The 26,952-nt window shown below is 40.8% G+C and overlaps 4 protein-coding genes across 9 annotated transcripts; 2 read left to right on the forward strand and 2 right to left on the reverse strand.

The window, feature by feature from the left end:
• Positions 1–846: 846 nt before the first annotated feature.
• Positions 847–6,311, forward strand: RB195_005147 (uncharacterized protein; the record flags this gene model as incomplete). Of its 3 annotated transcripts, none has more annotated exons than XM_064177468.1 (10): positions 847–978; positions 1,045–1,194; positions 1,681–1,785; positions 2,599–2,695; positions 3,282–3,940; positions 3,993–4,079; positions 4,598–4,729; positions 4,790–4,851; positions 4,907–4,959; positions 6,217–6,311. In XM_064177468.1, the coding sequence occupies 10 exons, from the start codon at positions 847–849 to the stop codon at positions 6,309–6,311; spliced, it is 1,572 nt and encodes a 523-aa protein (XP_064034591.1). The 3 variants fall into 3 exon arrangements, with proteins under 3 accessions (XP_064034591.1, XP_064034592.1, XP_064034593.1); XM_064177466.1 differs by lacking the exon at positions 6,217–6,311 and adding an exon at positions 5,669–5,766; XM_064177467.1 differs by lacking the exon at positions 6,217–6,311 and adding an exon at positions 5,207–5,253.
• A 465-nt stretch (positions 6,312–6,776) lies between these two features.
• Positions 6,777–8,212, reverse strand: RB195_005148 (uncharacterized protein; the record flags this gene model as incomplete). Of its 2 annotated transcripts, XM_064177469.1 has the most annotated exons (4): positions 6,777–6,808; positions 6,927–7,047; positions 7,280–7,359; positions 8,110–8,212. In XM_064177469.1, the coding sequence occupies 4 exons, from the start codon at positions 8,210–8,212 to the stop codon at positions 6,777–6,779; spliced, it is 336 nt and encodes a 111-aa protein (XP_064034594.1). The 2 variants fall into 2 exon arrangements, with proteins under 2 accessions (XP_064034594.1, XP_064034595.1); XM_064177470.1 differs by lacking the exon at positions 8,110–8,212 and having other exon boundaries at positions 7,280–7,348.
• A 340-nt stretch (positions 8,213–8,552) lies between these two features.
• RB195_005149 (uncharacterized protein) lies at positions 8,553–18,293 on the forward strand (the record flags this gene model as incomplete). Of its 2 annotated transcripts, XM_064177472.1 has the most annotated exons (16): positions 8,553–8,564; positions 8,611–8,697; positions 8,759–8,875; positions 12,962–13,090; positions 13,789–13,901; positions 13,958–14,024; positions 14,097–14,277; positions 14,340–14,526; positions 14,582–14,712; positions 14,790–14,896; positions 14,973–15,112; positions 15,181–15,283; positions 15,359–15,438; positions 15,494–15,550; positions 16,839–16,922; positions 18,254–18,293. In XM_064177472.1, the coding sequence occupies 16 exons, from the start codon at positions 8,553–8,555 to the stop codon at positions 18,291–18,293; spliced, it is 1,635 nt and encodes a 544-aa protein (XP_064034596.1). The 2 variants fall into 2 exon arrangements, with proteins under 2 accessions (XP_064034596.1, XP_064034597.1); XM_064177471.1 differs by lacking the exons at positions 8,553–8,564; positions 8,611–8,697; positions 16,839–16,922; positions 18,254–18,293 and having other exon boundaries at positions 8,804–8,875; positions 15,494–15,554.
• Positions 17,102–25,885, reverse strand: RB195_005150 (uncharacterized protein; the record flags this gene model as incomplete). Of its 2 annotated transcripts, XM_064177473.1 has the most annotated exons (3): positions 17,102–17,252; positions 17,320–17,478; positions 25,728–25,885. In XM_064177473.1, the coding sequence occupies 3 exons, from the start codon at positions 25,883–25,885 to the stop codon at positions 17,102–17,104; spliced, it is 468 nt and encodes a 155-aa protein (XP_064034598.1). The 2 variants fall into 2 exon arrangements, with proteins under 2 accessions (XP_064034598.1, XP_064034599.1); XM_064177474.1 differs by lacking the exons at positions 17,102–17,252; positions 17,320–17,478 and adding an exon at positions 25,579–25,671 and having other exon boundaries at positions 25,733–25,885.
• Positions 25,886–26,952: the final 1,067 nt, after the last annotated feature.

Here is a 26,952-nt window from a genome sequence, read left to right on the forward strand (position 1 = left end):
TGAGTTCGACTTAAACATAAAACCGCTTGAGGTTTATGAAAGCGTACGCATACACAATAACTTGTAGGAACGCCAGCTACTGTTTATAGGTGGCTTAAAACTATCGACAATGCGGTCGCAGCGGAACTTCTTAAGACTGTATGGCACCCGTGCACGCTTACAAATTATGGTAGAAGAACATCCGATTTATAGTTGGGTCAAAACGACATGAATCACGAGTGTAGTTGCGATCCATTTGCGGACGAGCTCGAAACGGCGCCGTGGAGGGAGCAGTCAAAACAGAGGTGGGAGCTTCAGAAACTGCAGCGATGGGTGGTGCCGGCAAAGGTTCCACTACGCTCCTAACCGCTACGCTCCACTGCACCGCCTGGAGAGAAGCAGCGTACACAATTGGGTACTATATACTCCTATATACTATATAGATGAAGGAACGGAAAAATCTGAGCACTCACATACTGTAGGGACTACGGGAAACACTGCGAATAACTACTCTTGCAATATCCACGACTTTCTCTACTTACTTGTTCTGCACTACTTTGATTTCTCAAATGTAATATGATAGGAACGAAAATTAAGATATCACTCTTGCAAATTATCCTAACGATTACGGCATTGTTTACTTTTGGCTTTAAATCTTTGTGTTGTGACATGCTGTTGAGGAAGAAAAGGGAACTGATGTTTCTTCATCTTCTAATCGCGATTTCATGATCCAGCTTATGTCTCAACACTGTCGTTTATCCACTCTCCAATAACATGCTATAAAGTTTCGCTCAGTCGTACTTTTTTGAACTATGTTACGTCGCAATAGTTGCACCTAGCTGTTTGCAGTGGGATTAGTTGGAAACAATGAGGGGGCGAACGTTGGCGTCATTAAACGCATCGCCGTTATTGGACTGCTCGACATATGTGCAGATTAACATCTACGACACAAATATAAAAACCCTTCGAGAGATGGGCGTCGACATAGAGCATGTGCTTGTAAGTGGTTGTGTTAGTGTATATTGGAATTGTTTTTTGATTCGTCTTTTAAATTTTTTTGTTCAGAAACACACAGGATTCCGTTCTCTGGTTATGGATGTGCCTCTTCTTAGTCAGAAAGCATGTGAATTTTCGTCCACAGAAAAACAACATCATATGAATTCACTACGTTATTTTGGAGAACGTAGTCCCAGTTCAGCTGCTGTGTCTACTGCTGTGGGTTGTTTTCGAACACTTCCATTTAGGGGACGTTTGTTTTTGCACAACTTTCTCATTACTAATTGCACCTTCATACAGTGCCACGTGAACGCTTATTCCTCATAATTTGGTAAGAGGCTTCAGCTGATAAAAAGTCATTTTTCGCGAGTCTCTTCACATGTACCTAGTAGTTGAAAAGAATTGTTGGAAAAATTGATGATGTATTCGCTGCCTTCAATTTTTATGCATTCATGTTTCGACTGAGCTTATAAGTAGCCTTTATTCTGGCAATTGTTCTTCTCGTTTTCCACGCGCTCAAACCACTATCACATATTTTGCATCTAATTCTCTAAGAAACGTGATGATTTGAGTGAACCCCAAAAAATTTCTCAGCGCATTTTAAAAGTTATATACTGGAACTACTTAACTGGCGTATTCAATGTTTTATTTTTTTTATCTTCATTGACGCAACCTTTGAAACGAGATCAAATGTCCTTTAAACAGGATTGTTCTCGTGCATCATACGACACTTCCTCGCCTGAAGTTACAGTTGGTTCATGTTCACATCAGAATGAAGGCAAGACCAGACCATTTGATGGTGTGATAAAGGTATGGGAACTTGCCGAGTTGGCATATTCTAGTTCTGCTTACTTTTTTGGAAGGAAATCTCCGCATCGTTTCATCGTTAGCACACAGCACATCTTCACGCATGTCCTGAAAGCCATAACCATATGTTAAAGACAGTAAATCGCCAGTTTGATAGTATACGGGTCTCTCCACGACTGATTAGAAGTAGAGGTGTAGCTCACACCTTTAGGCGTGATCAAGTTTCATTCCTCTCAGGAAGCCAGAAAAAAAAAGTCTGAGATACAGCGTTGGTGGCACCGCAACCCATCTAATATAATTCAAATAACCAGCCTACTGTACAGTCGCAGACGCGCTGTGGATTACTATCGTTTTTGTGTATGTAATAAATTGCATAGTTCAGGGGGGTGCAACCGAGACTGTATCATACACATTTTTTCTGGATTACTGGAGGAATTAAGAGTGATCGTGTTCATATTCGTAAAGTACGCCCTTTCCCATTTGTCTAAATATCGCAGCTGTCAATTTCGCGATACAATGCCTCCGAGAGAAGCAAAATGCGTATTATAAATTATTTTTAAAATAAATTCATGGTACTGCGAGACAATGAACTTGTTCATCGTCTTCTAATAAACGGAAATTTGTTATAAATCGCCTCCACAGAGTTGCTGTAGTCAAGTGGAATGATCGGTAGAGTTTCGAAGCTTCGACCCAAGGTGCTTTTTCGTTTTTCTTACTGTTTGTCTAATGTTTTCTTGTATGATTGCTACTGTACCGAGCATTGATAAACTGTTTTAGAATGTTTCTGTTTGATGAGAGTCAGTAAGTTAATTGAAGGAAGAGAAGCATAGCGAACCAAATGGCGAAGTCGCTGAGTTGCTGGGACCACGTTCAGGACTGTTTACTGCCACGACTGGCCACGTATCATGTTCAGGTTGACCATTAATATTGATCAACTACTGGTTTTGTAAGATATGTAATACTATCCTGGGAAATTAATGTTGGCCCATATGAATTAAAAGCAGCGTATCACGAAATCAATGTCGTACGGAAACCCCAAAAATACTTGGTTAGATTCGGATTGTAGATTATGGAAACCAGAGTGGCTTTGTCCAACTTACCCTAATAGTCGTAAAAAAACAGCGTGGAAGACGGCGTTCTTTCTTACGAAGACAGTTGCAACGCGCCAGATATGTATGTGTACGTGCGGCGACCACGAGCGAGCGGACGAAGATAACTAAGGAATCCTCGCAAGCATCTTCAAGAAAAACAAACAAATAACCTGCCGGAGCGATACAGGTGGACGTGTTCTAACGTAAGTCATAGGAAAAACGCCGTTCCTACCTCGTTTTTTTACGACGATCAGAGTAGGTTAAACGTATCCACGCTGGTTCCCGTAGTCTAATACTTGAACTCTACGAGTTCGAGTGTTAGACTACGGAAAACCGAGTACTAGTCGATCAAGTTGAATTTGGGCAATTGCCAGCACAGGGTCGACTTTCAATTCGGAACAATTTTAGATGATGATACTTTCCAAGATTGCATCCAAGAACCGGAAAAGATTGCAGTTCATCACAAAGTTGCCGGATCCGAAGTACCTTCCAATGCTGCCTCATCTATTAGAGAGTTCTCGCGTGTAGACACTATGTCGTTGCTACCATTTAGCGAATATAATGTAGGAGAATCTCAACTGAATAGCATCACTCGAATGGAGCCGGATCGTTCATTTATAATTTCATCAGGACACGCTCCCAAAGTTCCATGTAGTGTTCCCGTAAATCCCTTGATGTCAACGGAAGCAATGCTTTCTGAATGTGACGATAGGAGAAAAGACGGAATATTTGATGATATTCTCTCCATAAAAAGCTCGAATGAATACCAAACAAGTGGAATTGTCGCTGAATCTGACGCTCCGTATACCCTGACAGATCTCACTCTCAGCACCAACACTGACATAATAAAGACAGCTGAGAGAATCCCTAACGAGCGCGAGAACGACACTAGTCCAAACGGGCAGTTAGATGATGACGTAATATTCCAAGATTGCATACAAAGATCTGATGAAGACGATGTTACTGACACTGGAGCGCCTATGACACAGCAACGGCGCAAGCGCGCTCGTCGCTCCTCGGGTACATTTCAGAACTCACACAGAAATCTGCAAAACAGTATGGAAGAGGTCAGTTATTTGTGAGGGTAAAGGCTTAACGGTAATTATAACTCGCGTTCAGAGTACACATGATACACATACTACAAAGCGGAACTGCTCCGTGTCGTCACGACCGCAAAATGAACGGATCTTTCAGTGCAAGTTCCCAGTATGCTTTTAGAATATGTGAAAGGCAACATATCACAAAATTGTCGATGTTGGGTTCCCTATGGGACATTATAGAGTTTGGGTTGTAGATTATGAGTATGACCGTTGCCACGCTCACTTCCGCCAATCGTCCTGACAAACGGCGTGGGAAGCAGCCTCAGTTCCTGCGAGACACGTTACCACCCTTGCGCACCCTCCTGTTCCTCCAGCAGCCTATTTGTTGTTTTACTTGAACAGACTGGTGGGAATCTCTCATTGATCTTCAGCCGCTCGCTCCTGGGCGTGCCGCATGCACAAGGGTGGAGCACTTTCACGTAGCTCGTAGCAACTAAGGCCGTTTCCCACGCCGTTTGTCAGGACGATTAGGGAGAACTGAGCGCGGTAACGCTCATGCTCGTAATCCAGAACACGAACTCTATATTGTCCTATTAAGACCCTAACTTCGTTCTTTTCATGATATTGCTGCCTAAGAAAGAAGAGCTTGGTCGCACTTGTTATATTACCTTATCTCCTTTTAAGTTTTGTCTGGTAAAGATTAGTTGGAGGCCAAGATACGGTAAAAATCGACTCGTGGATCATGTCAGATTACATTGGGGCAAGAAAGTCAAGAAATGCAATTTGTGTGATTACGCAGCTCCACACTGGCGAAAGGTATGATGTTGCAGTAGACTGCAACGAAAATATGTATTCTAATGTTTCATGTCAATTTAGGTGCAGCTTCACCATAAACGCTTTCACAGTGATGTTAAATTTACAGGAGTTCGTTCTCTCGAGTAGGTGTTACTTTATTCCATCTCTTGAATTGTTCTCTTGTCATCGTAATTTAAGAACAAGGGAGGATATGGAAGAGTTAATGGCTTTGTGGAAGCAGTGCTTTCCTGGTGAGTTGTGCATGGTGTATTACTAATAGTTTTTCATTTTAACTAATACATTTGCAAAGAGAGCAGTCGTAAATTTTCTTGAGTATTCAACCTTTTTAACACTGAAATTAGCTGTAATCGCGCAAATTCTTCATCTATTGCTGATATAAGATAGCTCGGCTGTCATGATTTTCTTGGGACTTATAGGTTCCACCTCAACTTGTATATCTTATTTGTCAAGTTCTATTTATACAGACTTTTTGCACAGAACTTGGTGATGAAATGGATTGGCAATACTGCATTACTTTCTCGTAAACAACTATATTGGAAAGCAAGGTGGAATACATTCAACACTAACCTTGGCTGTAGCTTCATTTTGCGTACAAAGGTACTGTTTTGATTGCTCTATGCACATACACATATGTATCTGATACTGATATCCGAAAAATCATTTGATCACTGTTGAGGTACAGAAACCGACTTGTAAACAGTACTAAGTTTAGAACACTAAATTCTGTGCATGGGCGTGATACCGTTTTTTTCGAATTGATTTGTATGACAAAAGGATAACAACTCAAGCAATTTAAGCACGATGCATCACATTGTCATTTGTCATCCGCATAGACCTGCATACCAGGATTCATTTTCTTTCTACGCTAGTGTTAAGATTACAACAAGTTTTGCGATTTCGTTTTCTCTGACACACCTTTATACACCAACTATCATTCAGGTGCTGTCATGGAAGAGTTCTGTGATACCATGCTGGCACGAGATAAACGCACTAGTCCGGGCTTGTTGTGTATAGCCTCACTAGAAGGCTTCAGTTGACTTTTCTTATTCTGTGTCTGTTTTTTTCTATCTCTCTCTTTCTTCTATCATTCTTCTACATACTTAAATAATCGAGTAGTTTTACTAATGGAGACTTCTGAATGAAATTACTGCAGCTGTAATGTCGTCGCGTTTTGAAGACAGTAACACGAGGGCAGCAAAGCAAGTGCGACGATCTGTCCACGTTAACCAATGAGTTTGTGCTTGAGTTCCTCGGCTGTTAAAATTTTTATCACAAAAGAAATTACTCATGTTATTATCATTCATCTTTGACGATTCGGTAGGTGTCCTACTGGGATGAACTTCTAGCAGAGACTAGGGGCAATGAATTAATAATTGAATTAATGAATTAACAAACAAGAATGTATACCTATGGACTTTAAAATAGTAGATCTTGATATCTCGAAGAAGAGTCCTTCGTGTTTTAGCCACTATTATAAATTTTTATAGATGGTAGGCTTGGTACCAGTGAAGCCCTGAAGGATCACCGGAGAATCAGTTCGTGTCAATGTATTAAAGTTGATTCAGAATTCGACCGCATCTAAATGTTTTAAATTTAACGCCCCACGTACGTCTTGGTTTACTATTTTTTTTATTTCCGATATTGATAGGTTTCGTTGTTTTTTTGTTGTTTTTTGTTGTTTTTTTTTGTGTTTTCTGTCAAATTAAGCTGTAAATACTGTCCACAAGAAATGTTTTCTGTTTATTTTTTATAATACCAGATGTTATTATTCATATGCTTGTGAAACTTTTAATTATTGAGAATGAATATTTTATGGAGGACTTTTATGTGAAATCCGGATGCGCGAGTACACGTAATGTATTGATGAAGTACTGAGATTCCGTTGACAGTTATCGTATTCTGTAACTATTGGAAAGAACACAACGATCTTATATTCTAACATGATTTTATGCTGTCTCATCGTGCTTTTTATTCTTTCTTTAATACTATAATCACATCACGAAATCCTCGCAAAGGAGCTTCTTAAGATCTTCTTAAGCATTTCAAACTAAAATTGCGAGATTTTGATCGGATCAATGGCTAAAGACGAAGAAGATATGACAGAAAAGTGTATTGTAGGAAAAATCTAGTGTTTTTTTTTTTTGGTTTTCTAGTTTGTGGAAGTTTTCTACTGCTGAGGTGTCCCTCGAGTACCTACCCTTGCCATGCAAGTCTGAAGAACTTAACCAGCAAGCAAGCGAAGTACAAATGACATTTCTTAGATGTTCTCGCTGGACTGTGGCGATGGATGAAATTGGCACTGGTTTCTCGTTACGGATCTGAATGTTTTTATTCTGTTCGAGAAAGTGTTACAGTACTTTCTGTTGCTCTTCTTGGGCTCTAGCGGTTTTGTTAGTCAGATTTCGAAGAAGTGGATTCATTGGGTTATTGCTGAAGTCCTGATATTCACCTTCTATCATTTTCTTATTTCATCCATCGGTTATTTTATTCCCCACAACAGTTTTCCATTAGCCAGATTCTAAAGTTCAGATAGAGGAAAAGAAAACTCGCCTGAGCCTCCGCTGAGATTGATGGGATATTCTTCAGATTTCGAGAGAAAATCGTTTGCAGACATGTCATCGCTTTATTACCTAGAATAAGAAAAAGCCAGCAAGGAAAGAAGATGCTAGTAATCCGACGCAGACAAGTACACCTATATAGAAATTAAAGGTTGCCTTATTCTGGACACGGGTATGTGAATCCGAACTCTCCAAATTCTTTGTTTCCTAGATGGTCAGATTTTCGTAAAGCAGTGTCCCCCTTAGCAACGCTCGTGACTTTGTATCTTTATCAATGCTAGCGCAGAGATAGTCCTGAGAGGAGTGGTGGCAGTATTTTGCGCGCTGCACTGTATTCTTCTTTATTCGACATGGTATAGAATAAAAGAAACACAACAAATCACGGTATGGTCATGTGTTTTCGCGGTGTGACGCGTTCATACCTGACGTTCAACATCCAAGTACGCCATACTACGACAAAACATGTACCCCGCATTAACCCCGCGTAGGATTTCTTCTACTAAAACTCATATTGCTATGTCTATAACATAGTGGTTCATTTCTTTTTATATGAAGTACACTTCTTTACTACTCATACATTCTTTATTGCTCATCTATAATAGTTAGCCGTTAAATAAACGCGTTTTTTCTCAGAATTTGCATCTGAAGCGCGGAGTTGTCGTCAATGAAGGAGATAACGAATTACAAAACGGCCTCCAAAGTTTTTTTTTAGGTAAGAACGTTTGCAGACATCTGTCATTTCTTTTCCTATGCAGACAGTCATTACCTAGCATTATTATTATAGCATGAACGGAGTGCGCATACTTTGTAGACATGGCACACCTATAGTTAGCTCAAAACGACATGAAGCACGGACAGTGGCGTAATCGGCTGCGCTCGATGCGGTGCAGTGGAGCGTAGCGGTTCGGATCGCTACGCCACCCATCTCTTCAGTTCGCCATGGTCCCTCCTCAATTCCAACCACTGTCTCCACCGCACCGCTTCGAGTGCTGCCGCTTACGCAACTATCCGTGCTTCATGTCGTTTTGACCCGACTTTAGCTCAAAGCTATTCTATCTTGTTTCTTCTAATTTCTGTGTTATTATATGCTCAGATTAATCTTGCTAAGCTTTAGCGCCTATAGGGAGGCCGCGATTATACTAACGATTAGTGACTGGAGAGATCTATATTTGGATTTCTCTCCATGAAAAAAATCGAGATCAGTACACTTAAAGGAAGTTACCTTTTAATGTTGGAATAAATTAAGGTCATAAAGCGAAAGTTCGATGACTAAACGTGTTAGTGTTACGCGTTCACATGTGAACGTATTTACGTGCTTTCCAGGCGCGACGAACGCATCCAAACAAGTTTGTGCCCAAAGCTACTGTTCGCAGCGCGGATGAGCGCGAACATGCATGGACATGTCAACTGGTAGTGCCTAACTTGTTAGCTGATGCCGATTCCACGTGGCGTAGCGAGCTAGTGTCTGTAGACGAACATCGTCAGTCATTCAACGTTCGCACATCAGGACAAGACGATGCAGACACGTTCGACCACCAACAACGTGAAGACAACACGTGATATTGCGGACAGAATACACAAACAAACGGTATGTGACTTATTCCCGAATGCTGAATGTCGTCCGCTGATCGGTAAAACAGTAGGATTTTCTCTTGTGAATTTTCCTTAGGTGGAGAAGAAATTACTAGAGCTGCTGGACCGCTATTCCTTCAAAAATAGGGAATTTCATTTTGCTCGAAGGATTTTATCTTCATTGAATCAAAAACACTTGATAATGGAGGTTGATCCGCTATTTACGTCACTGTTTGAGCATTAAACTGTCACTGCACTCCAAATTTATTAACGATGAACCTAGACAATTCATGTTCTCGCCTTTCATAGGTACATGGATAGATAGTAGGATCGTCGCGATCGTTGACTTCTTTTTTGTCGCTGTTGTCAAAATGCGTCGTCATTGCTAACGGAGTACAGAGGGAAATAAAACGTTCTTAGGTATACTGAGGATTCGCTGCATGCAATATTTACACTTTCACTTCTGCTTGTTCTGAATTTGGGAATAATTTTTTCTGCTGGAAGTGCAGAATTTGTAGTTTTATTCTTGAATTTTTCTTTATTCTATCATTTCTCTCAGTGGAAGATTCTCTTTCAAAAGAATTTTCTGCTCTCTTATTGTGGTGAGTTGTCCGCACCGCTTCAAGCGCAGCAGTTTGCGCAACTGCTCCAAATTGTAGGTCGTTATGACCCAACCATAATTAAGTGAATTCCGTGATAAAATAGAGGATACATCGATTGGCTGGAGTTGAAATGGTATTAGCAATTTTCTCCAAAAAGCGTAGTTGTTCATGGATGAGCTAGAATAGAGAATGTGATAGAATTTTCTTTCATTTCATTTAATCTCACCCATTTCATCATACCAGTACAAAAGATTTTGTCGAAAAGAGAGCGGGGCAGAAGAGGAAGTGCCCTGCATAAAAAGACGATTTAAGTGAAACATTAAAACTAAGGACGAAAAAGTGAATTAGAAGCGGAACCCTCGTCCCACTTACTTTCAAGGTCTACGAATTCCTTGTAGGTCGTGCGGTAACGGAACTCCTGCAACATGAATGTTTTTATCTTAGTAAAAGCATAAGAACATGTTGATGGTGATCCAAAAAAATATCGCCATACTTAAATAGAACTGCAAAATTGCATGAATGTGCACGCGGTGATAGTTATGTTTTCCGCGCGACGGCGATGACGGCTTGATTGTGGTAGGGCGGTGAGGAAAGGGATTATGTGTTAGACAGAGGAAATATCTGAGTTGCTAACGACGCATCGCAGCCAACCGGGTAAACACAAGTGCCAACAACTAACTATATTTCACCTCCAGCCAGTCCATAATTTTCCTGTTTGTTTTTAAGTTTATGTTGTAGCGAATGGGAACATGTATTCAGGTTACTGAAAGGTATCATTATCATCATCATATTTTCGTGGTCTAAGGAAAACAGAAGTGTGTAGTGATCGTAAACCTCTGTCAATGGAGTGCTCTAATAACTCAGCTTTTTCTTCGCGATTATATTCAGTTGGTCGAATAAACACGTTGGTGAGTTGGTATTGTTTTGAATCTATCAATTTCGAAATCGTTCCATTAATATATCAGAAGATGGGCGAGTGTAGTGGTGCGCTTCCTGCACGATCGATCGGAGGTTCGAATCTGCCCTAGTGCTCACCAAACCTTTCATCCCTCCGGGGTCGATGAATTGGTACCAGACTTGTCTGGGAGGATAAAAGCACTGACTTGACACATCGGCTAGCCACCGCAAGTCATTGTATAGGCCAATTACACGTTCATGAACCTCAAACGATTCTGAATTGATGTGAACGTGGGGGCGCATCCCAAGCGGATTGATTAACGCCAGAAACTTTACAAATACACTTTAATATATCAAAAGATAGGAGAAATTATCAGATACGGGCCACTATTCACAGGAAAATTATGGCGCCGTCTTCATTTTGCCTGAAAACGCTTAATTATGAAAGGGATTAGTTATCGCGAAACTGCAGTTTTCAGAAATCTGGATTTAGCACGGTATATACGGCGGTTGCGATCGAAGTGGGACCTGCGCTATCTTCACTAGAATTGCAAAGATGAGTGGAGCTAACGCCGGTCCTACTTTCGGTCTTTTTGGCCAGATATGATTGAATAGCGTTGCCGCTAGTATCACATCTCGATCCTGCACCTCCATGATTTGTATATGGAATCGTAGTGTCGTCATCATTGAATTTTCAATGGTTTTCATTGGGTTACGAATTTGGCAAGAAAATAAACTGCTTTCGACATTTACAACTTCCCAACTCTACGACTAACTTAGTGAGTCCCAATTTCTAGGAAGCATGGTTTTTCGCATATTAGTTCAAATAAATTTATATCTCAAGTCAAACACTGCATTTTTACTAATTTATATAAACATGTAAGTTCTAGAAATGTAGGAATTTGATGGAAAATAAGTAAATTTTGTTTCGAGGTGATGCTGCGACGTCCTTAAAAATGTAAGCCCTCAAATATGGAAATTTCCTTAAAGGCAGCATACCACGAATCTGATGTGGTGCGAATTTCAGGTGAAGTATTCGTATACGGGATCGTAGATTATGGAGAGGGGGTGATTTCGTCCATTTTTTTCCTGACTGTCGTAAAAAAAACGGCCCGGAAGATACGGCTTCGAGCGTTGCGGCGCGCTATTTTCTACAAAAAGTTCGATTGGAGCGCGCCAGCCTTGTGCACGCATCTGCCGGGCTGTTCTCTCCATAATCTACTATTCCGTATACAAATACTCCACCTGAAATCCGTACCACCTCAGATTCGTGGGGTGATGCCTTTAATACGAAAAACGTGTTGTTGGTAGAAAATGAGACAGGAACTCGTTATTCCGTTCACATGTGTTTATTAACAAGTAATCTGAATTAATAATAAATTCAGAACCTAATTTGAAGTGTTATTTACATTACAAGAAGTTGTGTTGCAAAGACAATGCAGTTTAGTCTTAAACAAAACGGTAAAATGGGGTAGCAGTGCATCACAGACATTGTCATTCTGAAATTTGTTGACGAAAATAAGTTCTTAAGAAAATGTGAAAAAGCAGTGAAATAAAAGTATATGTAGAGTTTTGGGGTAAGATATAATTGGGGGGACTCAGTGGGGCAGTTATTTCTCGAAGTAAGTAATTAAGTCAATCGGGGTCCTAGGGCCTAGGCATTAGTCTTAGAGGATTTATGACATTCAAGCTAAAGTTACTAGGAGAGAAAAGTAAGCTAGCGCCTCGAGAAATAAGGGCGCCTCTGAGTGCCCCCACCTACTATTTCCCCGAGTTTTGTAACAAGGCATGCTTCGAATGAAATATCCTATTAAAATAAATGGACATTGTATCACTGATATTCTCTTTGATATTCACCGAAAAGGTGGTCAGAAACATTGTTCACCAAGAATTACAGAAGTGGAGAGTATTTCATTCTTTCAATCAGTATCTCGTAGAGAATAACCAATTAGAACAAAATGCGTTATCAAGAAAACCTTACTTCTATATTATTCTCTGCTGGAAGAAACTGCTGTTTAGAGCTGAAATGCACGAATATGTAATATCTGCTTTCTTCGCCCTCTAACACCCATTTTCGGGAATATGTTCCAATGCTCGACTGTTCACGTCACCAAAAGACATCCATAGACTTCCATAACATCAATTCCACATTCTCCACCGTGAAAAATTATGTAGACCCTCAGCTAACAATGAGGTTTTAGACCGACATGGAAGATGTAATCATAGATCCATTCACATTCACGTTTTTGAGCGAGCAGCATCACAGTGTTCTCCCACCTCGGTACCCCGCGAGTAGAAATGGGTGGAGGTGCGAAAGTGGAGCAATGGTCTCGAAAAGAACTCCTGCGGCACGTAAAACCTGGACCACCTGGCACATGACTTGGTGGTATTGATCGCCTTTTAGTTCCCGCAGTACCGCACGAAAAGAACCAATAGAAAGACCACCTTTTGTCGGGGCGTTGGCAAATGGCGAGAACGCCATGTGCGCCGTCTGTCGCCTTTCTTCAGATTTTGTTCCAGCCTCGGTCTCAGTGTTTCCCTTTTTTCTCGCAGCTACTTGAGATGCATCTACTACGTATTCCTAATGTTTTTTTTTCATTCAGGTCAGCAACTCAAATCAAATAGCTCCACCACCAGAAGAAGTAGCTCAACAGTCATCAGAACAGGATCAGGATCCAGTTGTAATCGTGTCGAACCGTGACTCAACTACTTCACAACAGATTTTCGTACAAGTAAATTAGATCACTTTTCTACGCATACAAGCGAAGCCTGTGGATCGGAGCTTGTAAAGCAGCACTTGATCGATGAACGTGTCAGATTTTCTCATGAGATTATTCGTTGGTGGTTCTATTCATGCCCATAGAGCGAAAGCCAGTTTGTGTTTTTGCAATGAACGAATAAAAATGGATTGATAAGTAGCGGACGCACCTGGCCCGCTTACTGGTGACTTATTAGCAAATCGCCTCTGGAAGGGTAAGAATTGCATAGGAGGTAACTAACAGAGGCTCTCAGGATTACATGTAAATCACAGAAAAAGAGACCAAGATGTTCTTCCTTTGAATGTATGCTTTGAGTTATGATTGAAGTGTAGGCTAGGGGATCGCAACAGATTTCATTACTTCTGTAACTGCTGAACCTTATAATTTCCTCGATTTAGTAACGCGAATTTCTGAAGAACTGTAGCAAGCGTACTTCTTGCCATGAAATTTCCAAGTTTTTCCGACCGATTACTCAGATATGTTTTTTTTTCACGATCTGTAGTTGTAGTACTAGCAGTGACGTTTTTCGCGGCGTTTTCCTACTGTAGTTATTATTCGACTAAAAAGGAACTCTTACAAAGAAGAGGACAGCAAAGGACTAGAATAGAAATCCTTCACTCAAAGATAGGTTGCCTGTTTTTTTTTTTCTGGCATGGCCTATGTGCTTCTAGGACAACATCGGCCACGAGGAAGTAAAAATGGTACGTGCCTCGCAATCTGGTGGTTCACTTATGATGTCTACATCCCAACATAATATTCGCCAAGGACACAGGAATGAAGAGGCGTATGTTTGGAGGGTAGAGAACTTCTTAGTACGAGTGCTACTTACCTTCTTTCCAGAAGAGGCAGACTGTTCTGTGTGGGAATTTCCACTCAGACGAAATCATCCAAGAATCTGGACTACGTGGTAAGTGAAACTAAGGCTTTCTATACTTCTTTCTTCTTCTTTCTTTTCTATTTAGAACCTGCAGCATTTTAGCGCCTCAGTTCGGGGGAAGGTATTACATTGTACTGTAAAGCGGATACTTCTGTACCTTTCACTTTTCGCTTCGGTGACGAGTGTCACCCTAATATGCGTATTCGTGTACGTCCAGAGTACACTGAAGATAGATACTCGAACAAGACCGTTGAGAGGTGTCCAAATCATCTGGTCAAAGATAGTAGGTTTCCTAAAAGTCGTTTCAGGTTAAATATTTTGTGAAATTCCTATTCCTACTTGTAGACACTGAAACTCGCAATCACTTCTTGAGATGCGAACATCCTGACACTGAGTACCTTGGTTCCGAGGATGCATTTGCTGTACGCATTCCCATGTGCGAATCGACAGGCTTTTTCTTCACCTGTTTCAGTTCCTGCTCTGGAGGAATAAATCGCCGTCCAGTACAGCTCACATTTGTACTAGAAGACAAGTACGTGGTCTCTTATATATTTGCCTTAATAAAGAAAATGATTGAGTTCTTGCAGTGATGGAAGAGCAGTTGATACTTGCTTCGTTGCTCTGAAAGTATGTGCTAATCCGTTGCGGGATGCATCCAAGGAAAATGGAAGATTTGAGCCTCGTATCGTGGACTTCAATGGTGAGAGGGACGTCTACGGTAAGATAGTATGTGGTGTTGTCAGAGTCAATGTGTTGTCATTCCTGTAAGAACTTTTTTTCAAAGCCTGATTTCAGGGGCTGCACTGCATCGGAAGCGTGCTCAGAGGTTCACTGGCGAAATTATAAAACGGCCCCGTTATCGTGGCTATTCGGATGAGAATTGCCACGTGTACGAGATCCATGTAGGTGTATGTAACTTATAGGTGTTGAACCGTTAGACTTTTCAATTAGTTCTGCATCTCTTGGAATTGCTTCCAGCTGACTGACATTAGAAAGGTGCGTAAAGTGCTGTGGATGTTGATGAATGAAGAGAAATTTGATCAGCTGATGAGTTTGGAGAAAGAGGGTATTCCATATCGTGAAATCTGTGTACTCACGGCTGATACAACAATAAAAGCGTAAGTTTTCATTCCCTTTTTTCTCTAGCATCTGTCAGAGCGCGGTTTGAATTTGAATGGTGCTTCAGATGGCTCAGTCGGAGCGAAATAGGACTCGGCTCATTGGCAGTGGATTTTGAAAGGAATTCTATCTACACCCTCGGCGATCTATCCCGAGTTTATCGCCATGATGTAGGAGGAGTTATCTGTGGTGTTTCGGGATTTTCTTTAATTGGAAACTTTCAGTAATGGAATACTTTTTTTCAGACATTCAGTCGTTTTGGCTTCACAACTGAACAATGTGTTTTACTGAATAGAGTATTCCAAGAATGGAATCAATTAAACAGGTATTTTTTGTTATGTTCTTTAGGTTCGTAGGTTAGCAGTGGTGTTGAATTACAGAGCAATTGCTACGGGACAAATGAGCGTGAGCAATGGGCTCGGACATTACCCTCACATGTAATTTCTTAATTTGATCCTCTTAACTTTCCTGTTCTTTTTCTAGTGCTTTCTGTCTGAAAAAGTACTGTGTTTCGGATACATAGATCCAGTCAGACTTGCGTGTATGTTATGTTGATTTAAAATGACTTAAAATGTAATGTTTTTAGAGGTCAGTCAGGATTTCACATTAGTGTTTATATATTTCATTCGAATGTCTTTTTTAAAGATCTCTAGATTTCTTTCGCTTCTTTTTTTCAATTCTATTTCCTTCTACACTTTCTTTGGACTCACCGCTACCGTAATTGGTGGTCACTCTTTCATCACATTCGCTTGCATTTCAAATCGTCTACCTAATCATGTGAGTTTGTGTTCTTGATATTTGCATGAGATTATTTTGGTTTTGTTGTTCATTTATCTGTTTTATGTGGAATGTTTTCTATTGTTTTCCCTTCATTTAGCTATTTTACATGTAATGTGTTGTTTATATTCAATAAAGATATTTTACTATTATATATCTTTTGATAATTGTCAATTATTTAATGGAGACTCGTGCTCGGAAGCTCTGAGGCACTCAAGTCGAGTAGATGAGAGCTGGTGGCGGCGCTACTGTAGATGACTTGTGCTATAGTGCAGCTTGGATTATGTTTTTATGACAGGATACAAGAAAGCGGAGGGAACGAGGCCAGAATGGCATGTATAGTCTGTAGAACTATTATAGAACAGTACTTTGTTTTAACTTTGTAGTGGGACATTTTATCGTTGCTAAATTGATTAACTCGTAGAATGGTTGGGTCAAAACGACATGAAATACGGACAGTTGCAAGAGCGGCTGCGCGCTCGTAGCGGCGCGGTGGAGCGTAGCGGTTCGGATCGTGTAAGGATCATGGCTACCGTCACCAATCGCTGCAGTTCACCATGGTCCCACCTCAATTCCGATCGCTGTCTCCACCGCTTCGAGCGCAGCCGCTTACGGAACTGTCCGTGCTTCATGTCGTTTTGACCCAACCATAGCACTGTATTTCTGAAAAATTCTCAGACAACGACACGGCCCCTGTTAGGCCGTGCGGGCCGTTCCTGGAGCATGATATGAACGCACAAAATTCTGACTTGAGAGAACAGCAACCAACCAGTCAATAGATCAACGGTAAAAGGACTTCTTGTTTATGAATAACTTATGTTTTCACGTGAAATGAGCAGGAATTCTCGCCGTTATAACTCCCACTACCCAATCTTTTTTATTTCTGAAACAATGCAAATGTTATCAGATACAGATACAGGGAATTCATATCAAATTGCATAAATCTAGGAAGGTCGTATACAATCCGCACATCGCCGGGAAGCGTCTCGTTATCTCGGAATTGTTACACCATTCTCGACGACATTTGAGTATGTAAGTGGATTTATACTGACATTGGATTTTTGCACATCTTTTCCTACTCTTGGAAAGATTAGTACTTTTTGTCTTATTAGGGCAAATCAAAGATCAACAGTGTAATTACCATCATTGTCAGCAAAATCTAACCATTTAATGGGCAAGGTTTCCGTGCCCTTCTAAAGGGAGAGGGGCTGCTACGATAAAAAGTCATCGAGTTCGTAGTGTGTTGTTGAGATGATCGTGGTCTTTGTATTTTTCTTCACGCAGATGCTTCCGCAATGCTCGAAACAGGTAATAATCGATGTGGCAGGATCTGGGGTGCTTCTTCTAGAGGGAGAGGAGGTACTACGATAAAAAAGTCATTGAGTATTTAGTATATTTTTGCGGGCTACCGGGAAGGTGGGACACAGACCTCACGTCCAGAAATTTCCGCGTCGTCTTTGCCGTTTGGGGACCTGCGTTGTCACGGAGCAGTTCGACTTCAAGGCGACTTCTGGGAGTTGTTTCATGTAAAGATTGACGCTGATTGTTTGACATCCCATTAACCATTCCAGAGATTTCTCGAAACAAACTAGAATAAGAATTTAAAATCAAAAGTGGGAAAGAAGATATGCAAAGGCCAAGTCTTTTATGGAAATCAGGGGTGAAGAGACATTTGTTGTGTTTTGGTTCGTGATGTGATAGGATTATGATCTACGGTGATCCATTAAAAAACGGGAACGTGTGGCTGTGACGCGCTCCATGCGCACCTTTCAAAATCACCTTTCACCTTTCACCTTGCCTACGCTTTCTGTTTAATTTTTCTTCTAAAATGTCTTGTTGTCCTACCTGCAAATACTATAATGCATTACTTAAAATTCCTAGTTTAGTAAAAACTTTTCCTGACACTCACTGAAGTGCAGCATAGATGTGTCATTTATGTGCTAGCACTCGGTAGCTGCCCTTATGATGGTTTTACGATGCGCTGCGGAAGCTTTGTTCAAATAACTATCAAATGCCATCCATCTCTGAGTTAGGCGTACTATTTCAGTTCATGTTGACACTGTGACTTCTCATAAACAATGCTCTTTCGTCTTTTCTTTAACTTCCTCGTCACCCTCACATTACAAGTGATATGTGTTGAGTGTTCTTGTGCCCTCTTCAATACCAACATTCCATTAGGATGCAAAATATTTGCAAAGACTGTTCAGGTAGCGATATTAACATTTTTGGTGTTCTTTCATTATATTTTATTTTTGCAAATTTCTTCAAACTTTTTAAGTTTGATCTCCTGTCCTCTTTTTTTCCTGTTCCTCTCAATACTCTCACTTTCTCTCCGAGTCGTATTTTTAGAGAGAAATTTGCAGACTTGTTAAGCAGAAATTTTCTGGATATAGAAGTTTCTGAAGACTGTGGAACACCTTCACAACTATTCTGGCAGAAACGACTGAGACGACAATTCTTTCGTGAATCAGTCATCGGAGCACACATAGATAGAAGCTGAAATCGGCAGAGGTAAGTGAAAAACTGTCACTTTAATCTCCTTTCTAAAATTTCCGAAGTTTCCTTTGAATAGCTCAAGACTGTAAATAACTCTTTTTGTTTCACTGTTCACTTCTAAATTTCGACCATTTTTTGGTATTTAGTGGAGTCAAAACGAAATGAGGCACGGTGCAGTTGCAAAAGTGGCAGCGCTCGAAGCGGTGCGGTGGACTATCGGATATTATTTAAGGCACCACCCCACGAATCTGAATGGTACGGATTTAAGGTGGAGTATTCGTACGCGGGATCGTAGATTATTGAGAGAAGGGTGATTCCGTTCATTTCTTTCCTAATTGCCATAAAAAACGGCCCGGACAATACAGGCTTCGGGCGATCCTGCGCGTTACTTTCTACGACGAGTTCGATTGGAGCGCGCCAGCCTTGTGCACGCGCCCGATCTTGCAGACCGTTTTTTTACGGCAGTTAGGAAAAAAATGGACGGAATCACCCCCTCTCTATAATCTACTATCCCGTATAAGAATAAAAGGATAAAAGGACGTATCACTGACGTATCAATCCACTTGGGATGCGCCAACGCGTTTTACCGGAATTCGTAATCGTTGAGGTTTTGGAGCGCGTGTTGGCCTATACAATGACTTGCGGGGGCCAGCCGATGACCAAGTCAGTGTTTTTATCCTCCCAGACAAGTATGGTACCAATTTCTCGACTTCGGAGGGATGAAAGGCTTGGTTTGCACTAGGGCGTTTTCGAATCCTCGGCGGTGTGGCTACAACGGACCTCTAACCGACTGCGCCACACCTCGATTCCGACCGCTATTTTTCTCCGAGTCGCTTCGAGCGTAGCTGCAACTGCACCGTTTTGAAGTGCTTCACGTTGTTTTGACCCGACTAAACATTAATGTTCAATTGATTTTTTTTCTGGAATATTCGCAAGCAGTTTCAGGCACATTTGCTAGAAAGTGTTTGGAGTTGTTAATTCGCGTTTTTCATGTATCTTGCATAGTCAATATAACGTCATAGACATGTGCATGTAATCATAATTATTTGGAACTTCCATGAGAATTCTAAGCACGTTCCATTAATTAGGGTGGGTAATATGTGACTTTTTTTTCTTGAAGTCTATTTTTCGCTTTCATTCTTCCCTTTTGGTGACGTGAACTACACTTTCAGTGGAATTCGGCGCGCAAAACTTCCTTTGATCTTCAGTTGACTACAGTTTTTGTCTTATTCCCGGAAAAAAAGTTTCAACTCCACACGTTGAACACTGTTTTTCGTGCCCCTAAGGGTTAAGGAGAAAAAGCACGTCAAACTTCATTCCTTTGTTCGAGATTCTTTTCAGTTAAAAATTTTATTTCCAGTACAATATTACTAGTTTAGCTTTTGATTACCGTTTCAAACAGTTTTTGTCGATTTTATAATTAATTTGTTGTCAAATGATCTTTTCTAAAGTGTTCATTATGTAGCCACAACCACAGATGCAGATGTTTTTCCACACCTTTTTCCATTTGAAATCCGTTACTGTAATCGCTTGTTTTTCTATCGAACTCTTGATTATTTTACTGATACAGTCTGAGAACACATTGAAAAAAAAAACAACATGGCGCAAGCGGTTATCTACAACGTGTCAGGATTGCTAGCACGTGACAGATGGAGCGTATCATTTGGCTGGTTTCTAAGCCTGGGTATCACCTCATGTATACACATCTAGTACTATAGACACGTCATTGGGAAGGTCAAATGTGCCATCGATATCGCGAACACTTGCTAAGCTGCATTAAGAACGAATCATTATGAAATTAGGCTGATTTCTTCGAGGATGCGTAAACTTACGGAATATTAGAGAATAACAAAGTTTTGATTTTAAAAATTTGAGTGAAGTAGAAATTCCGAGCATCTGCGGTTCGATGAGCTCTTTGTAAAGTCCAGAAAATGAAATCACTTCTTTAATAAGTTGAATTAATTCGACATTAATATTATCGATTCCTTACGGTATTTTTTTACCTTAAAAAAGCGCCGATATCCAATTTTCAATCGCTGATTTTCTCCTTTTGCGAGCCATAGGTTTCCTTGAATCGCACTGGATCTAACCAGCCACATTGTTCAGATCTCTTAACCTTGTGGAATCCATTTATCCTAACCTTTGCTCCGTTAACTTTTGCATATCTACAACCTGGCTAGTCAAAAAATCATCGTCGTTCCGCTACTGTTACGACGTGGCCAGTTATACGGTCGGATTTATGTTGTTCCTCTCGTAGGCTACATCCTCATCTTGTAATTATAGCATTCCTAACCCGTACGGGATAGTTGTTATCTTCATGTTTTCTTTCCAAAACGTTCCATGATCTTCTTGGAGACTACTGATGAGAGGGTCTTGAAACTGTCGGGAGGTGAAGGAAGCCGCAAGTCTGGTCCGGTTCAAGATGTGAAACCGGTACTATGGAAATTACATAGTTCTGAAACATTCGAGTATCTATTTGAAACTAGTTGTCCGATCCGGCTCCAACGCTTTTGTTATTCTTGCGCTGTGTTTCACGATTTTATCGAAATGGCTCGTTTTTGCCGGTTTGCTTTGTTGCTTTATTGCTCGATACCGCTCTCAAGTTACGAGATCCAGTAATCCTGCAATCCTATCGCTTACTAGAAAACCTTTATAACTTCAAATTCCATAAGTTCTTGTTAGTAACGTAGCGGTGAAGATGTGAGTTAAATGATTTTTGCTGGATTCTGGACTTTAAGTCCTTGGAACTCTTTTAATCAATGACTTCGGACCGTAACCGTAAATCTTAAGTTTCTTGTTTTTTTTTTCGTACTGTGTCAATTCCAAGATTTAGTAGATGTTGTCAGCTGCCATTGTAACATTATGTGTAGCTCGTTAAACTGACGTATCGTCTGTCCTCCGACCGATTGGCGTTCGCTCGCCCTCGGTGAACCTCAAGCGATGTTGTAACGAAACGCATGATCTCTACTCTTCGAATTTGTTCGCGCCTCTCTTTTACGATTCGTATCTTTGAGATGATTCAGTTTTCACTTATACAACTGCTCTGAGACATATTTCGTATATAAATAGAAATATTTCAATGAATCTTTCAGGGATTTATTTTTTTTCGCGTTGTGAAACTTCTCATGAATTTTCATTTCAATTTTCTCCTAGATCCCTAGAATAACTTCAAAGCTATTAACTCGAACGCAGTGTTTTCTGATCAGTTCGTATCCGATCGAATCGAGTTGTGACAGTGTAAAGAACCTACATTTATTCGGTCACGAAATGTCATCCTCACGTCGGCGGTAACTACCTCATTCGACCTCCACGTATCCGTACTATACTAGTCACTTTCGCCTACGCGACGATCACGCAGCGTAACGAGAAGAAGTGCCGTGTGATTTTCGATTCCTTTCTTTTGCAACAGTGATTCCGTAAGTGTTTCTGGTTTGTTTAGGTAGTGGTAGTGAACGTGAGAAAGAATACGAGAGGAGGAGGAGAGGAGGGAGGGCGCGATCTTGTCATGTACGTTGTACGAGTCCAAGACGTCTCCTTAAGCTTTCGTTAGCGTTCTTGTGTTGCTGATTTTATGCGCTGATTCACTTGATTCTCGAATGTCGCAGATGTTTTGGTGAAGTCAGACTTTACAACATGTTTCACTTCTTTTATGTTATTCATCTGAGGAATTTTCAACATTTTTGTCGCATTTCTCTTTTAGTTGCTCAATTATTCTTCTGATACTCGCTATATTAGGTTTTCCCATAAGTTTGTTCCCTACTTTTTTGATATTTCTATTTTTTTCTTCAACAACAAGGATAATATAATCAACAATATAGTCAGGATGGTCACTAGCCTTCGTCTATTGTTATTATGGATTGTTAATTTTTTTAGCCTAAGATTCAATTTGCTGTAAGTTATAGTAATGACGATCATGGGAAGAAACTTATGGAACAACGTACTGCAAAAATCCTTATTTGATTCTTTTGCATGATGACGCTCAAATTTGATATTATTTTCTCAAATTCAACAATCTGTGGCTCTCATTATGTATTTGAACGATCCTTAGTACTTATTCACTCATTCGCTCGCGTATTGATTAACTTGGTCATCCGATTAATCACAAATCCATTCTTTTGATCTTCCATTCGATCATTGGGGTCCAGTGAACCGGACTTTCGCTATGCTTCACTGCGATTTTCAAACTTCACCTTTCGCTAACAGGATTTCAGCGATAAAATCGTAATTCGGTAACATCAAAAGTCATTTTTTTGCGTTTGAAATGTGTTGTTGTAGAGGGAGTAATACAGTAGTCCCATAAGGATTGATCACAGTACACATAGTACCGTGATCAATCCCTATGGGTCCAATACTCTGCTTAGGTATGGTTGAAAATACGAAAGTAGAAATTAGAGCATAAAAAGCACATTACTTCCGTACGTACATTCCGTACATTTAAATTTAAATTTCATGAAATTTGACAGTTGAATGGTTCTACAGATGCTGCTTGAACTATACTCACATGCTTTGAAATTTCACGGTGTTCGAGGTGGCATAAGCTTTTTTTGTGGATCATATGAAGAAATCACTAACAAAGTTAATTTGAACTCCTCCATATTTATCTGCAGAACTTTGGGGAAAATCAAACGCTTACGGCCACGCCACCCTGAAAGCAACCACCCGATTTGGCCAGTTAGGAGTGCTAGGCATGCGCCGACTTCGTTTTCAGAATCGTTCAAGGTTCATGGATGCGTGTTCAGCCTTACATTGACTTGCATGGGCGAACTGATGCGTTAATTCAGTGTTTTTATGCTCCCAGACAAATTTGGCGCCAATTTATCGATCCGAAGATATGAAAGGCTTGCTTAGCATTAAGGCGGTTTCGAACCATCGATAGTTCAGTCACAGCCGGCCCGCTTACCAACTGCGCTGCACCCACACCCCACTTCCTCCTTCCATAGGATGCTGTAAGAATAATTTTTAAGGGCAGAAATAGACTAGAGTTAGTCAGAGCAGCTGAGGAATGATTGTATTGAGAGAGGGACGAATTTCTACTCCCATCACCGTATGCCTACAGACGAAATCCTGCTGAAATCTTTTACTATTTCCAGAAAAAGTGGGAGCTGAAGTGTTTCTTTCCTCGTCAATTGAACTCCCATGTAATTAGAACAACTGGATCTATTAATTTTGCAGAAACCCAGTTTCATTTTCATTATTTGTTGCGACCGTAGTGTGGTGTGTGCCTGCTGGCCCAGCCTATATTTGATCTATGACTGATCGATTTATCTTCTGTGACAGTTCTGCTCATCCATGGATTCCACTCGTTCGATAAAAATCCACTAATTCGATCAAAAAAATTTTTGAAAATTGACTTAGAAAATCAATAGTAATAATAATAGTAATTATTAGTACTAGTAGGGAAAGACGAAAAAAGTTTGTTGAGCAATAGGTCTCTCACTGTATGGTTTAGAATGTAAAGATCCAACGTAGGATCTCATGAAGGAAAAAAATCGACAAATAAATAAACAAAACCAGAGTGCGGACTCGTCCAAATCTAAAAATTAAATCGGTGATTAAAGCTACTTGAACGCTTAGCGTTAGAATTAAAAGTGTTTTGTACACTCTAAAAAAATGCTGAAAAATCACTAATTCTTGGCCGACATTTTAGAACTCTTCTGTAGCGTGGGAGTTGTTAACGTTCAAAGTTTTGAATTTTGACGAAGGTGGAGTGTAGAGAATACGAATTGATCCTCTCGCAAGTCTCCGATCCTGGGTCAACCATGAGCTCTGTGTTGAGCATAGATGCGGGTAATTGCTAAATAAATGATCCATGCGTGTTTTTCTCCCGGAAATCCAGAAATATGTGATAGTTTCTCAAGGATCGTTGTTTGTTTACGTTTTTACCCTAGCGCAACAGCGCCACAAAAACATGACTAATCCTCGAGTTATCTCATCCTTTTCCTAACGATCAGCACCGATTCCTTGGTGATTTCTCAAACGGACTTTAAAAGTCATCTCTTATTTTTGCGCAAACCGATTTCTGTTATTACAGACGCGTCGAAAATAATAGGAATCCATAAAACTTCTTTTGAGAGGTTTAGGTACTAAGAGTGAATATAACTTCTCAGTTTTATGGCTACTTCAAATCGCTCCAATTTCTTAGGAATTAACTAAACCAATAACTGAGTATTGTTTGTGTCGAAAATTGTTGTTATGTGTTATAAGAAAGACATAAATTTAGCGGTGTTTTGACAAGAAGTCGACTACCGAAGTTTGCGAAGAGTTTATTATCCTGAAACATTGTTCTGAGCGTCTCCTCCGCTTGACTGAATTCACGGAACCAACGGATCCAGCTTACCACACTCATCACGCAGTCATTATTATGTTTTTCGGACGAGTTTGTTGTTTGCGCTACTGTAATTACTGCCACTGGTGGTCACGAATTCGTCGAGTGTTACCGGTACGCGGAGACGTGACGTCCGTGGTCGTATCCGAGGACCTGTTGCTCGTGTGTAGGATTGATTCTTCTTATGAAACACGTACATTGTTCGTGAATGCACGTGAGTCTGGCCGTTCATCCATTCTTCCGGGAATATTGAGGTCGACTCTCAACATTTGTTGTGTTCTTTCACGTCGTACAGAGCACGGTGACAAATAAGACCTCATTCGAGGTGAAATATGTTCGAGAGGATTTAATGTTCACTTTTCAAACGTCGGCAAGTCCTGCACGGATTTGTCGTTATAGTTCCTGGAAGTCTGAACACTTCATGGACATTTATGGATCATTTACAGAACCGAGTTAAACATAAATGCAGTCAATCTCCCATATTCTCCATTTATTTTTTATCCTGAGTCATTTTTAATTTTTCCACGATATCTCTTATTCACCATCTTTGCAATCCTACGCTCTTCACCTTTTTTCGCTCGAAAATACCCAAGAACACGAATATTTCTCAGTTTGTCGATGACAGCTTTTCTCTGAAGTGAAGGATTCATTGAAAGAGTGTTGCATGTGGAGAATTTGAAGTGCATCATCCTCTCGATGGGCTGGTTCCACCGCTGATAGCAGGATATCGAAGGAAATCAAGAAGAAAACGCGGAACTGAGGCGGCAGCGCTGTTCCACTCACCAGGCAGATCCGCTCAAGTACTCCTCGTCAGCGTTTAAAGATCTCATCATCACATCATCATTAAACCCTTGTTTAATCACTTTTTCAACGGTTCATTTCGACGGCTTTCCGGGATGCGCTAATCCAATCGAATCGCTCAACTTCTTCGTCCATGTGGTTGCGGTAGTTGTCCGGTGCCTAACAAATCACTTGCACTTCTTTTTCCTTCACACGAGAAATCTCCGAGATCCCACCTCACCATTGCTGTGCCCAGCGATTTCGTAGTGTCAATGTTGCAAGTGACTCTGCCATAAATTTCCCCATCGCTCCATTGTCTACTCATTTCCTCATCGTCTAGCCCGTCTGCGTTCTCTTCTCGTAGCGTTCTCTCATCTGATGCGAATGTCCTCATCCTTCACTACGACCCGTAGTAGTCACATTTTCTAACGGTGATTGATAGCTGAACGACACTCCCTCAGGTTAAGAAACGTTACGTGATATGTTCCTTGCAAAATCCTCTCGGAAGAATCGCACGATCTCGGATGTTCGTCTACAAGTGGCGATGAGGAAAACTTTTGTACCTGTTTACTCTTGAATAAAACACGCGGAAAAAAGCACAGAATATCTCACAGATGTGATTCTTTGGATAAAATGAGCTCTCATTCTGTTTTCTTCATGAATTCACGGAAATCCTTGAAATTCTATTGATCCAGGACACACAACAGAATTTTCGTGAAAGCTGAGAAACGAGATGATGGACTTGCACTCTCCATTGCAGACTTTTTCCATGCGACTTCACTCTCATGTGTTTCCGGATGCTCAAGAGGCTCGTTTCGTACTCGCACTTCAGAAAATGAAACGTTTAAAGGTATCACCCCACGAATCTGAGCTGTTGCAGATTTCAGGTGGAGTATTCGTATACAGGATGGGAGACTACGGAGAGGAGGGTGACTCCGTCCATTTCTTCCTAATTGCCGTAAAAAACGACCCGGAAGATGCGGCGCCGCACAAGACTGGCGCGCTCCAATCGAACCTCTTGTACAAAATGGTGCGCCAAAACGAATGAAGCCGTATCTTCCGGGCCGTTTTTTACGGCAGTTACGAAGAAATGGACGGAATCACCTCCCTCTCCGTAGTCTCCCATCTCGTAAACGAATACTCCACTTGAAATCTGCACCACCACAGATTCGTGGGATGATGCCTTTAAAAGTGTGGATTGCGTGGTGGAATCTGCTTTTACGTGTATCAAAGAGTATCAGAGAGGATTCAGGATAACTGCAAAGTTGGAATGATTTTAGTATCACGCTAGTGGACGCAGGCTATCCCGTTAGAATTTTCTACGATTTCCAGAAAATGCAGGAGAGTGCGGAAAAAAATCAGGTCTGCAGTTGCGTATCCATCCAAGTATGCTTCGTAATAGTTTCCAGATGCACTCCCTTTACTCCATTTGGTTCTAGGATTCTCGTTTTGGGGCTAGGT

This window comes from Necator americanus, chromosome I (genome assembly GCF_031761385.1).
Source record: "Necator americanus strain Aroian chromosome I, whole genome shotgun sequence".
NCBI classification, from domain to species: domain Eukaryota; kingdom Metazoa; phylum Nematoda; class Chromadorea; order Rhabditida; family Ancylostomatidae; genus Necator; species Necator americanus.